The sequence below is a fragment of the Chlamydotis macqueenii genome, chromosome 8 (genome assembly GCF_036417535.1).
Source record: "Chlamydotis macqueenii isolate bChlMac1 chromosome 8, bChlMac1.mat, whole genome shotgun sequence".
Lineage (NCBI taxonomy): Eukaryota > Metazoa > Chordata > Aves > Otidiformes > Otididae > Chlamydotis > Chlamydotis macqueenii.
In genome coordinates, this window is record NC_141563.1 from 15,323,846 (window position 1) to 15,336,629 (window position 12,784).

Consider the following 12,784-nt stretch of genomic DNA (forward strand, 5'->3'; position numbering starts at 1 on the left):
GAAAAGTTCGTGGTTAGAGACAGGGTAGTCGCTGTTCTAGATGGACGTGCATACACTGAGTTAAGCTGTCGTTGCTAATTTATATCTAAGAAGTTTACTGCAGGCTTTGGGCTTAAGGAAGTGGTGCAGTGATGTGTTAATCTTGATCCGTTGGTGAAAACCAGGCTTTCTGCTTTAGCAGTGAAAACTTGTCGCTTAGGTAATTTTTCCCTGTTTTGTTATAGCCAAGCCTTTTTATTGAGAACAGGCAGCTCTTGGGAGCATGTTGTGTGAGCCATGAATTCTTACAAGCATGGGCCTTTTGAGACGTGTATCTTGCTTAAAGATTTCAGTCAAGGGTTATTTGTTTTGATCTCTGTCCTCGTACGCCTTTTGACTTGGTCGGTTTGCTCAGAAGAGCAAAGTTGGCTTGATGTAACTGGGGTACCTCAACCTATACCTACTAAATTTAGTGGTGGTTTGCTTTTAACTGTAGGGAGTGGAGATTTCTGCAGGAGCTGGTGCTTGCTTTTGCCAGGTCCTTCACTATATGACTGTAGGTATCTCAGATGCTTGTGTGCTTGGGTTGTTGCTCCTTTCTTAAGGAGTTGAGCAGTAGTAGCGGTGTTACCCAAAGCACAGCAAGCTGAGGACGAGGCAGCATGTCTCCTGTGCAAGCGGTAGCCACAAATACTGCTGCCCAGTAAATACACTGTCAGCACAAGTTCAATTTGTATCTTTAATACCTTTGTAGAATCATGAAAGATATTAATTGCAAATACCTGGTTCGTGTATGCTGCCAGGTGTATTGGACCTCCTAATTGTTTTAGCAACAGAAACAATTTTCAGTTTTGCATTTCTGGTAATGAAAATAGTGTGCTGGTAAGTCTTTCTCTGTTGAAACTTTATCTGTTCTGTAACTAAACATTTAATCAGGTGACAGCTTCTGTGAGTGTTGCTGGTTTTTGAACAGCCAGAAGACAATCGGTCCTGGGCTCTGCCAGGTGAGATTGTTCGACTTGTAGGCTGAAAGCTGCGTTAGCCTCTCCAGGTTCCTCTTTCACAAGAACACAGACCAGGAGGAATTGTATTATCCAAAATGTGAAGTGGAAATTGACAATTTCAGGATCAAGCTGCTGAATAATTTGAAAACTGGAGCATACTGAAAGAAACTGGCCCAGAGTTGAACTGGAAACCCAGAGTATGAGGAGGCATATATTTCCCATAAGAGAAGTCACAAAGTAAGCAGGTCATTATAAGTTTATGCACTCTCTTGATGTTCATCTTTAATTCAGGGCAGCAGCTTTGTAGATTGGGCAGGGGAAATATTTGCAACTGTGAAGTTACTTCTTTATCACCTATCTGGAAATGCACATTGTACCCAACAGGGGTAGTGAGTGTGGGAAGAGGAAGGATTCAACCTCCCTGAGTACATCTGTGGGCTGATACAGTACGCAGTGTGTAAGACTTCTGGGAGGTAAGGTAGGCAGCATTCAGGGAGGTCAGTCCTCAGAAAGCTCTTGTAGCTTGAAAGACAAATGTAAGTTGGGAAGGATAAAAATACTTTTAGGCATTTTTGCAACTTGATCACCTAAAAGCCCATAAGGTTATTAGGTAGCTCAGACATGTCTAATCTCATAAATATATGACCTCTAGACAACGTGTGTTCTTTCTTTTGCGGTACCCCCTCCTGATTTTCTTTTCCATGGACCAATGTAGATTTCATCAACAGCTGATGTGCAGAGGCAAGAGAGGGAAGCTATTTTGCAATAATGTCTTAAAAGCATATGAGAGCAAAAAGAAAGACTTATGTTTTTTGTTAAGTGAGAACAATTATTTTACTGCATTTGTGGAAAATTTCTCCTGTGGTCTGCAGGCTGTCATTGTAGTTTTAGCTGTTGTACTATTGCAAGTATGCTTGTGTCTGTGTGTTCTAGCAGCACAGTACCCATGTAATGTAGCAGTGCTTTCTAGCAAATTGTGCATATTCTCGACTTCAGAAAAAAAATGTTCTAGGATAGAAGGGCTTTTTGGGTAGATCTACATGTGCTGGTACTTCCGCTCTATAACAGTACAGGGAAGAGGAAGAAATAAATCTTGAGTTTGTGTCAGGAGGTGGTGATGTGTGTGATGTCCTTACTCTCTTGTGGTATTGCCACGTTCCTCAGTCATTGCTTTAGCCTGATCACAGAGAATTCCATGATGTGCACAAGTGATGCTGTTAATTAGGATTGTGATGTGGGATGCATGGCTGATTAATTCGGGGATTGTGAGTTTAAGCTGCAAGCTGTTGTGAAGGTATGGGATTGAGTCTCCAGGCTCTCAGGCAGTTGGGTGGTGAGGGGTGAGCTTCCTGTGTTCGTGGCGGTTGCTGTTGATAAGGAGACATGCTGTGCTTCTGGGATGCAGAGCGGATGGGCTAGTCCTTTTTTTTTTTTTTTTTTCAGTCATGTAAGTAGGAAAGCTAAGAACTTAGCAAGGGTAGTCTGTTGTATTTGCAGGGTCTGACTTATTTCGCTTGCTGTCAGACTCTACTTTTCTGCACTTAGACTTTTTTTTTTTTTTTTTAGTGTACTTTTTCCTTCCTGTTCTGCGGTAGGAGCTGAGATGCGTATCTTCCTGTTGTTTAGAGACTTGTTAATTTTGTCTCTTTCCCCATCTTCTCTTTCAGCCCAACGCACAGAGACTCTGGCTGTTGTGCACATACAGGATGTCTCCCATCGACAACTGGATTGTTGGGAGCCTGTAGAGAGTTTCTGTTACCCGACGAGTGTGTGTGTGCAGTTGTAGCTACTGTCCTGAAAGCAAACTGGGAATAGTATTAGTTGGGTAGGCAGTATGAGAAGGATGCACTTCCATGGCATGGGAGGAAGCTGGAGATGAAGGGGGAGCACTGCTCAAGGGGCAAGGAGGTGTTTTGGAGTGTAAGGTCAATGGAGCATGATACTGTACCTACTCTAAACTTGGTGTGTAAGAAACCAGCCTTCACTGGTTTTACTGCTTATGGAACAGTTTAAGAGGAGTGCTCTCACCTGCTAAAGCATCAGGAGAGTAGTTTGTTGAACTTAAAATTTCCATTGTACGTGTGGAACAGTGAGTAACTTGAACATTTCTCTGTGCAGGATAGCATTTTAATTTTAGTTAAAGTATTTAAAATCTCTATGAAAAATGCAAATTACTCCCCTCTGATCTGCTCACATTCTGTTTTACATGATTGGCAGTGCACTCTGCATTACTTGCAGAGATGAAGAAACCCTATTCCAGGTAACTTGAGTAATGGGAAATGCGTCTGCATTAGTTGCGTAGCTACTGGTGAAATGCTTAACATAGTTGTGGGATTAGTCTAAAACATGGATGAGGTGTATCGGGCTGTGCATTTGCAGCAGGATGAAGTAATCAAGCTCTGGTCTAAGTATGCATCTCTACGCTGTGTCACATGTCAGCTCTTGAAGCATCCCGTGGGACGGCTTTGGTTCTGCCTTTCTGCCAGTGTGCAGTTGGCTGCTTTGCGTGAGGTTCGTTTGCAGTTCCTGATCACAGAGTGTGGGCTTGGGGATGTTCCTACTGCTGAATAAAACAACGTTGTAGAGGTTTTATTATTCTAAACTAAACTGTTGGATACCATTGTGAGCTGTTCTTTGGTAAACCATTCATCTGTGATAAACTTTCTTTAAACCCATGCCAGATTTTACAATCAATAAACTGTAGTTACATGAAAAATTGAGTTAATGTTCACTTGAGGTAGAAAAGATGTCTGTGAAAAAACATGCACATATGTGCACACAAAAAAAAGCTGTTAGGGAAAAAGATGTGAACTATAAAGATTTTTAACAGTCACTTGAAACCTGTGTAATTAAAGTCAACGTTATATTTTCAAGACAGAGATTGACATTTCCTTTGGTTTTCATTTTAAATTTTCAGTCACAGTGTTCACAAATATAAGATTTTTTGCGTCAGCCTTAGCCAAAGTGAAGAAGGGTAGCTGGTTGTCTTGGAAGTAATGAGAGGGATGGAGGGAAAGAACTTGTCCTTTCTTCAGGTGGTGGAGCCTTGAGTTAAGAGGTGACCAGTTTAGCTCCTCATGCATGCCAGTCAGCTTGGAAGCACCTCAAAGCTTCTGCATCCTCCACTGCAGCACCCTTGTAGGCCATTATTTATTGGTGGTTCTACTGTGGGAGAAAATAATTCCTTTTAGTTTGCTGATCTGTAAATTGCTTAATGCCTGTCATTGTTATTTCAGTCAGCAGTTATTACTGCTGGAGCTGCCAAATATCTGTTTGGGTTTGTGACTTCTGGTAGAGTTGGCCATAGTAACGTTGAGCCTGTTTGCCATTCGGTGTGCTGCACAGAGTTGGGTGCTTGGAGGTGGAAATTTAGGATCTGGTTACTCAGGTGTCTTAACCATTTCTGAGAACTTTGCTTTTTAGAAACCAGATTTCTAATCTGAATTCCCTAGATGAGACCATTCTTCAGTCTAAAGCCTGCAGGGGAGTCACATTTAGGAGGAACCGACTCTTGCACTCAGGAGGAAAGTTTTGGAGTCACTCAGATGCGTGTTTGTCTGTGCGAAGATAGCTAATGTTCAGTCTGAGGAGTCTGGAGCATAGAATGCATGAAAATATGAAAAATTAGGTGTAGTATTTCTGTACTTTGTTAGGCCTGGTTACGCTACATATAGTTAAGTAACCCTACATGTGCAGTGTGTCAGTATTGACATTGCGACCTCATCAGTCGTCACTTCAACAGAGACCATATTGAGACTTCATTGTCAAGGTATCTTTGCAACTCATGGCATATCACACATTTTTTTTTTTTTTGGAAAGACAAGAGCTTGGAAACCATTTAAAAAAAAAATAATAATGCTGCTTTTGGGTGCAGGCCGCCGGGCCTGCGGGGTTGTGCTCGCTGCTGTGCTCCTGTGCCTCGGGTGGCGAGTAGCTCGGCCTCTTAACCTCAGGGAGCCCTTCGGATAACGGGAGCTGTAAGCAGCAGCCTGAAAAAAATCCGTGTTGGATTTTCTGGGAAGTTGGACTCCTGATGTAGGAGTCGTTAACCCTCACAGTGCAGCTTTTCAGGAGCAGAGGCTCTCGGGGCTGCCTGCCTTCCCCTGGGCTGGGGAGGAGGTGACAGTGTCCCATACCGATGCCCTTTTGCAGTCATTTCGGGGAGATGGAGGCTAACGGCTTCGGTAGTTGTCCCTGTTTACAAAGGGCTAGCACCGCTCAGCACCCATTCAGTGCGGCCACTGCGAGTGGCCCGAGTCGTGCCCTGGGGGGGTGTGGGTCTTGTGACTGTAAACACAAAGGAGCTGGGAAACGCGGAGGGAAATGGTCTGAAATGCAGTTGGAAGGGACCATTGTCGGATCTGCATGCGAGGTCAGCTCCCGAGGGTGGCTGGCTGGTGAATTCAGCCTGCTTTTTGCCTGACTTAAGCCTTAGGGTTTGGTTTCTGGAGTAAAGGCCAAGTCCATTTAGGACTCTTGAGCTTCTGTTTCCTTACCTTTGAAAAAAAAGTGTTTAAGCTTGGAGCTCAGTAATACCAAATTATTTATATGGCACTCCTTGACGCTTCTGTGATTTTTTTTTTTTTTTTTTTTTCTGAAGGCACTACCTTGGGTAAATAACTTAATTATCTTCCTGTAACTTAAGGTGTTTACCCTGCTTGGAAATACGAGCATCACTGACTTGGCTTAGGAGATGGAGTTTTGTTGAGCCTTTTCTAGGATAATATAGGTGTAAAAGACCAGGAAGTAGAGGAAAAGATAAGAGAGAAAGAAAGAATGAAACTATCTGTGTTCTAAGTAAGTGGGCAATATGGTGAAGCTGAGCTGGAGGGCAAGAGGAATGATCCCATATTGACGGTGGGAAGTGGCTCGATTTTGATAAGAAAGAAGAGGAAGCAAGTAGAGAAAGCACTGTGATGAAAGTGGAAATACCCTGATCAGAGAGAGAAGGAAGATCGTATGCTTTGCTTTCCAGGCTGACAGTACCGCTCCTCCCTCCGCCTTGAAAGTGAGTTTATTGCCTTCAGATTGCACCTATACATGTTCCTTATACTGGCATGGACTTTATATTTCCTTGCTTTCCTGGATTTAGTAGGAAAATCTGAAATATTGCTTGTGCCAGGAAATGAATTTGATATGGTGTCTCTAGCAGGTATACATGTGAGATTTTGATTCCATTTTTAGCAGTTCATGTTGTAAAGTATCTTTTTTTTCTTTTTATCAGATTATGTCTACTTTGAAAATTCTTCAAGTAACCCATATTTGATACGAAGAATAGAAGAGCTCAATAAGGTAAACAATTTTTTTCTGTCAAGTCTTGGAAGTTAATTGAATTTATGATCTGTTTGATTTGATTAAAATCAAAACAGTTCTTTAGCAGTTCTCTGGTAATTAGAAGCTTAAAAATACTTCTGTTCGGATAATTTTCTGGAATGCTTTGAGACCTGCTGGATTGTTCTCCTTTGGTATGAAAGGACTAAGTGTCAAGGGCAGGTCATTCTCAAGGTGATTGTGCCCACTTGCAGGGCAGGAGATTTCTGCAGTTCTTCAGTTCTGTGCCAGGATCTTGAGATATGAAGATAAAATAACAGTTTGCCTAGAGAATGGAGTGCTTTGTAATTTGATCTTTCTTGGGGGAGACTCTTGCTCAACAGGAAGGTTTGGAGCTATTATCTACTTCCTCAGACTTTGTCTTTGCAGGTTGTCCTTTGGGCCAGTGTATTATTTCATCTGCCAAATTTCCCTTTCATTGGACCTAAAAGAGAAGCATGTTAGCTTGTATGTGGGAAGCCAACTGAAGTCCTCCCTGCTGGAATTTTACCTAGTTGAGGGGGGAAGACTGTTCTGAAGCCGTTACCTGTGTCCTTAACGTGCCACTTTCTCAGGTTTAATACCAGCATGTCCATTGCAGCCCACAGAGAAGGCATGTAACATTGTCGGTTTAGATTTAAATTTAAATTAACTGACTAAAATTAGGTCTTTTTCTTCAGCGGTAGAAAAAAACCTGTATTTCTAGAAGAGTTACTTGCAAGAGAAAATTTATTGATATAATGGCAAATAAAGAATCTGAAGGCTAGGACGTCCTTGTAACCCCTTCTTTTTAGTCAGTCTTCTGCAGAAATACTTCTGCTCCCTTCATTAAGGAAACACGGTGAGTTCCTAAGGTATTCCCAGTGGGTGTATAGCCATGACATATCAATAGCTGTATTCCATCAGTTACAGGGTGTGGTCTTGTTGATTGTTTTGTGGGAAGGTGCAGTTTTCCCCACTACTCCCTCTTCATCCTTCCTCTGCTTTGAAAAAAAGAACTTTTGGACTGGATCCCTCATCTTAGTCCCACTGTAATGTCTGTGATCTACTCTTTGAAATGGGTCTCTCAGGTTGAAATGGACTCTATATCTTGTGATATTGCCTTTTGTTCATGGAGTGTAAATGAAGCCTGGGCAACTAAATGAAATATCTAATTCCACATTGTAGCTGTCCACTTTTTAACAAGATGACTCCTGCCTTTGTATTTTAGTTCCTCAAAATTTAAAAGTTCTGAATTATTTAACAGAAAAGGATAGGAATTCAGTAGGCTTTGTACCAAAACCTGGTAGGCTGCAAGGGGGAATATTTGTGCATGTATGTATTCTGTGATTTTCTTTATATTGGAAAAACTGATATGGTAAAAGATGAAACTTTCCCTCCATTCACATCTCAACAAGAAGCATGTATATCAGTTTTTGTTTTATTTCCTTGTGGACAAATTGCTGGTCCACTACCTTTTTGGAGACTGCCCAGAGGGGCATTTGTATCTTAGTCTTACGGTTTCTTGAAGTGTGTGCCATCATTATGGTTTCCAAGGCCTCTTCAGTGGTAGGATACAACTCTTAAGATACATTTTCATTATTTGATTTATTTAGAGACAGTAGATTGGCTTAGGCTGTTAGAAACCAGTAGGTGTATTTCCCCTAGAGTTTGTATAAAGCCAATTTCACAGTTTGGCAGATACCATCTTACTAGAGATTCATCATCTACCTCATGTTATGAGTTTTAAGAAAAAAAAAATCCCAAGCCTTTCAAAAATTCAGACTTTTTGTATGTTGTCACTGCTGTAGAGTTTATTGCCTGATGCAGCTTCCTTGGTTCTCCTTTTGGAGTGATTTTTTGGTGTTGGTCATTGTTTAGCTCACCAGTGCTGTCTGAAAAATAACACCTTATGTGATTTATTTAGTGAAAGTAATAATGGCTGGGTTCTTTCTTGCTTTCCTACTATTCTATAGAGTTTGGAGAACAGCCTAAACCTGAATTCTGTTGTTACATTTCACAGTTACTTTTATTAGGATTGTAAAGGTGCTTTTGAGTTCTGCTAAATGTAGGCATCACCTGAAAAGTGGCAAAGTAGCTTGTTAATACCTTGTAACTGCAGGTAAGTATTTTTTGTCACCCCTTGAAACATCTGTAATTGCTAAACATGGTGATCCTGCAGAAGCAATTGGGAGAGAAGGGCTGAACTCTGTTTCCCGGCCCTGCAGTGGATTGCACCAAAGTTCATGTGTTAGATCATGTGTGTAGCTGGAGGGTGCTGAAAGGTGATGCTATGTAGCTCTTGTGCAAAATTCCAAATTATTAATGAAGTTTCTGGTTCAATGCGTAGAGTTCAGTTCTTGATTTGTGCTCTATTTCTTTCTTTTTCTTTTTTTTTTTTTTCTTTTTGTTTCAGACTGCCAATGGAAATGTGGAAGCAAAGGTGGTATGCTTCTACAGAAGAAGAGACATATCAAGTACACTTATTGTATTGGCAGACAAACATGCAAGTAAGCTTGTTTATATTCCAGCTTCTACTCAAAATTCCCAAACTTGGACAGAACTTTGCTATTGCAGTTACAAGTATCAATATTATTATTTTAAAATGTAATTTTCCTGTACACATCTTCAACAAATTGCGTTACTTGTTTGGTTAACATTTCTGTACGGCTTCTCTTGTACTCCCCTTCTCTCTGTCCCCCTCACACCCGTTAAACCTTTTAAAATCTCATTTGGTGTATGGTTTGGGTATCATGGTAGGGACAGTTAGCGCTAAGTAAAGGCATCTTATTTGCTTCACAGAAGTGAATTTCTTAATTTTGGGGATGAGAGGAAGTATTCTCGTTGTCTCATATTAGTTCTCATGAATTATTTGATTTGGTTAGCAGACAAAAAAAAAAAAAGCTCAAACGTTCCTTATGAATAAGTCAAACAGTCTGATCATAGGAAACCAATTTGAAACATGGCCAGCTTGAAACTTGCCTAACAGGAACTCTCTTTGAATTTCAATATTAGTAATATTTTTTTGTAGTGACATAGCTTTTATCTGAACATGTTCAGTAAATACATTTTAAAAGCACCGCATTTTAGGACATCCTATCATTATTTTGAATACTTCAAGTCCTTTTATTAGGAAAAAAGAATAATGTCTAGGCTGAGAGGAGACTTGAAAACTGTAACTTTTTTTTTTGAGTACCGTACTTTCTTATTTAAAAAAATAAACATGAAGATAAACTACCATATAAATTCAGAGGGTTGTTCATGCTACCTTACTTTGTATTCCTTTGCATGGGTGTGTTGCATAACTAGTTTCTTGATTCTTATATTTTACAGAATGTTTTATTAACTTATGTTAGCATGTGCTCCTCTGCCAAGAAGGCTGGAGGCATTTGAGATATTTGGCTGAGTAGAGATGGAAGCTTATTTCTAAACAAAAAAATAGTGGTACAATTATTTTTCAATTACAGAAATAGTTGTAAAATTCTAAAAAGTGCATACAAAAGTTAGTTGTGTCAGTGTAGATTAGATGTTTGCCTATATAAATCTGTAAGGCAAGATACTGAAAAAAAATTTAGATAATTTTAAAAAACCCCCACAAAAGAGCTGAGAAGCTGCTGTAGATCTATGCATTCTAAACTCAGAAAGGGGTGAGCATGGTGCACTAGCTGGCTCTCAAGGGGAGTGTCCATCCTCAGGGGGAGAAGTGGTACAACATGACATTGAGCGCTTTATCTGGGGTGCTGCCAGTCTCTTTAACTCCATCCTAGTTGCCAGTGAGGATTAGATTTAGCTTCGTTGCACCTTCCTCTGCCAGTTCAGCATCCCTTTCATCCCATCCTTGCGAGGTGATGGACATAGTACTAACAAAACAGACGTGTTGAAGGGGGAGAAAAAGAGCAAGCAGGTGGAGTTACTAAACTCTTCTTGCTTATAAACAGTGGACTATATGAGGTGTAGCTGTTCAGATTGCTTAAAAATTAGCAAAAAGCATGGACAGCCATATCAGTCCTTGTAATTCAAGGCTTTTCTGTGGGAACATACATACATGGAAAAGAAACAATTGGATCTGGGCGTGTCAAAATTATGATTTAACTGCCAAGCATCATTGTCTTTTAATGTGCTTCTTGGTGTGTATATATGATCAGACCGTGATGTATATGTAATACAGATCTACATAGTTGTGCTGCATGAAGAGTGATTAAACCAGATATTCAGTTTTAAAAATGAATATAATGTATTGGTGTGTTCTCAGTGCCGTAGTGCCATTGGGGAAAACATGCAGCAAAACTAGCCCCTTATTGATAAATTTTAATATTTTCTGCTGTAGATTTAAGTCCCAATAAGAACCTCCATTGCAACCATACCTTGGGAAAAAAGTCACATGGCACTGAGAGGAGATTTGGCTGTGTTGTAGAATTGTGGTAGCAGGCAAAGCTTTTTTTGCAGTGCAGCAGTACTCATTTTATCTGGGACTACTGAGCTTCACCATAAACAGCATGACTATTGATTCCTTCATCTGTCTCTCACTTCACTAGATTTAGTAAAGGAAGCATATAGGAATGATTCAAAGAAATGCGTGTCTGAGATTGAAAATGAAAAACACTTGAACCCGTGTAAATGGTCTTTGAACCTGCAAAGGCTGGTTTCTTTTTGTGATAAGAAAATTAAGATTTTTTTTTTTTTTTAATGGAAACAAATAGTTCATTGTTTATATTCATTTGTGTTTGCAAGACATGAAAATTCTTCCATAGCACAATCCTATTAATAGAACCACCAGAGACAACTGAGGCTGTCTCTTAGTGTAAATTTCATTAGTAACTAACATTTTTTCCAGTATGTTTTTCTGGTGTAGAATAAAATTGCTACTAAATGTAGCAATCTATTTATTTAGATAGATGTGCTATTGTGTGGCTTCCACCCTCTTAAGGAGGGAGAATAAAGTAAAATTAAGCTTTGGACAGCCGTTAGTTCTTTACTCTGAGGAAAAAAAAAAATCTACATCCTGCGTGATTTAATGAAATTAAATTTTGTGGACGTTAAGATTCTAGTACAGATACTCAGCACTGTCACTGACTTTTAGTTCATTTCCATAAAGTCTCCTGTTGCCTCATTTTGATGCATTTGCAGTAGATGTACGTATCTGCATCGCTGATCTTTTAACTGCCTTTGTTCAGCTGATTAATGGAGCTTTCTGACTGCAGACATTTCTGGATTCACAGTCTTCTGTTTAAGATGCCTTTATTTTAGACCTGCTGTTGAGATCAACGCAGTGTGAGAGCCAAGTACTGGGAAGACATGGCCAGAACATGAATAGAAAAAGTATATGTATGTTTTATAGTATTTTTTTTTTCCTCTTCCAATAAAGGAAGGAAAAATATGTGATTGTGAAATGAATGTTGCAAATTAAAAAAAAAATATTAAAAGCTGCTTATGCTTTAGCATGTATAATCCATCAGATATCTCAGACTTGTCTGTTTGAGATATGTTGTCTTTTCTCACAACTCTTTATAAAGAGAAATGAGTTGGAAGCACCTTATTCTGTAATTGGTGACTGTAAATTAGTTCTTGATGTATACAACCTGATTCTTGGATTTGATCTGTGATCTTACTATTTTTATCACATGACATGAAGCTTGTTTGGGCTGTCCTATAAATCTTTCAGCCTTATAAGGGCTTCTATACATTGTTAGCACTTTTTATTCATAAGCCTCCTTAATCACCTCACAAATTATTCTAGGGAATTTCTCCACCTGCTTCTGAAATGAACCTGCTTTGCCAGTAGGAGACTATTTAATGTTCTTGCCCAGAGACTTTTCAGTGGTTTAAGATAGATACTGTATGCAAACAGGATTGCGGGCAGAACTTGCTGGAAGACACCTGAGAAAAATGGTTTACTACTCAAGCTACTGTTGGATGCTGCGACTGTATATTTTCTTTCTATAGAGTTTCTATATAATTTCTTATATAATTAAGGAAATATTCTCAACAGCAGGAATACAACCTCCTGTCCTCCTTTCTGATGATCCATCCCCAACATCTCTGGATACTTGTGATCTGTCTTATGGCCACAGTTTTTGCTTCATTAAAAACGTTTATCCTAATTTGTAAAACAATGAGTGACTAGTTGGTAGTGGTTGGAGAACTGACTAGCAAGTGCGGGTCGGTTTGGCAGGTTTATGATTAGTTTTCCACAGCTGATGTTTGGGTGCCAGCAGCACATCACATCGTGGTTTTGTAAGTGCCAAAACTTTTAAAAATTAATGTCTTGCAGCAGTGAGGTGTCATTGCTCAGTCCATGAGCTGCATGAGACCTGTGTGCCTAAACAGACAGGGAGTCTATTGAGTTTGGGTTTTGAAAAAATTTTAGGTAACACCAGTCTAAATGCAGCTTCACAATAACTTAACAAATAGGTTGTTTTTATTTTTATTTATTTCTTCCATTTTATTCCCCTTCCTGTTTCTTTTCTCCCATCATCACACATGCAGATTTAGGAGGAGTCAAATTCATTCAT

At 39.7% G+C, this 12,784-nt stretch overlaps 1 protein-coding gene across 3 annotated transcripts in view; it reads left to right on the top strand.

Moving 5' to 3' along the window:
* MTA1 (metastasis associated 1) overlaps positions 1-12,784 on the top strand; it is an 85,221-nt gene that overhangs the window by 12,156 nt on the left and 60,281 nt on the right. For all 3 annotated transcript variants that reach the window (XM_086753134.1, XM_086753132.1, XM_086753133.1), the window contains exons 2-3: positions 6,208-6,275; positions 8,689-8,782. In XM_086753134.1, the coding sequence (XP_086609260.1) occupies positions 6,208-6,275; positions 8,689-8,782 (162 nt within the window). The remainder of the gene's footprint in view (positions 1-6,207; positions 6,276-8,688; positions 8,783-12,784) is intronic.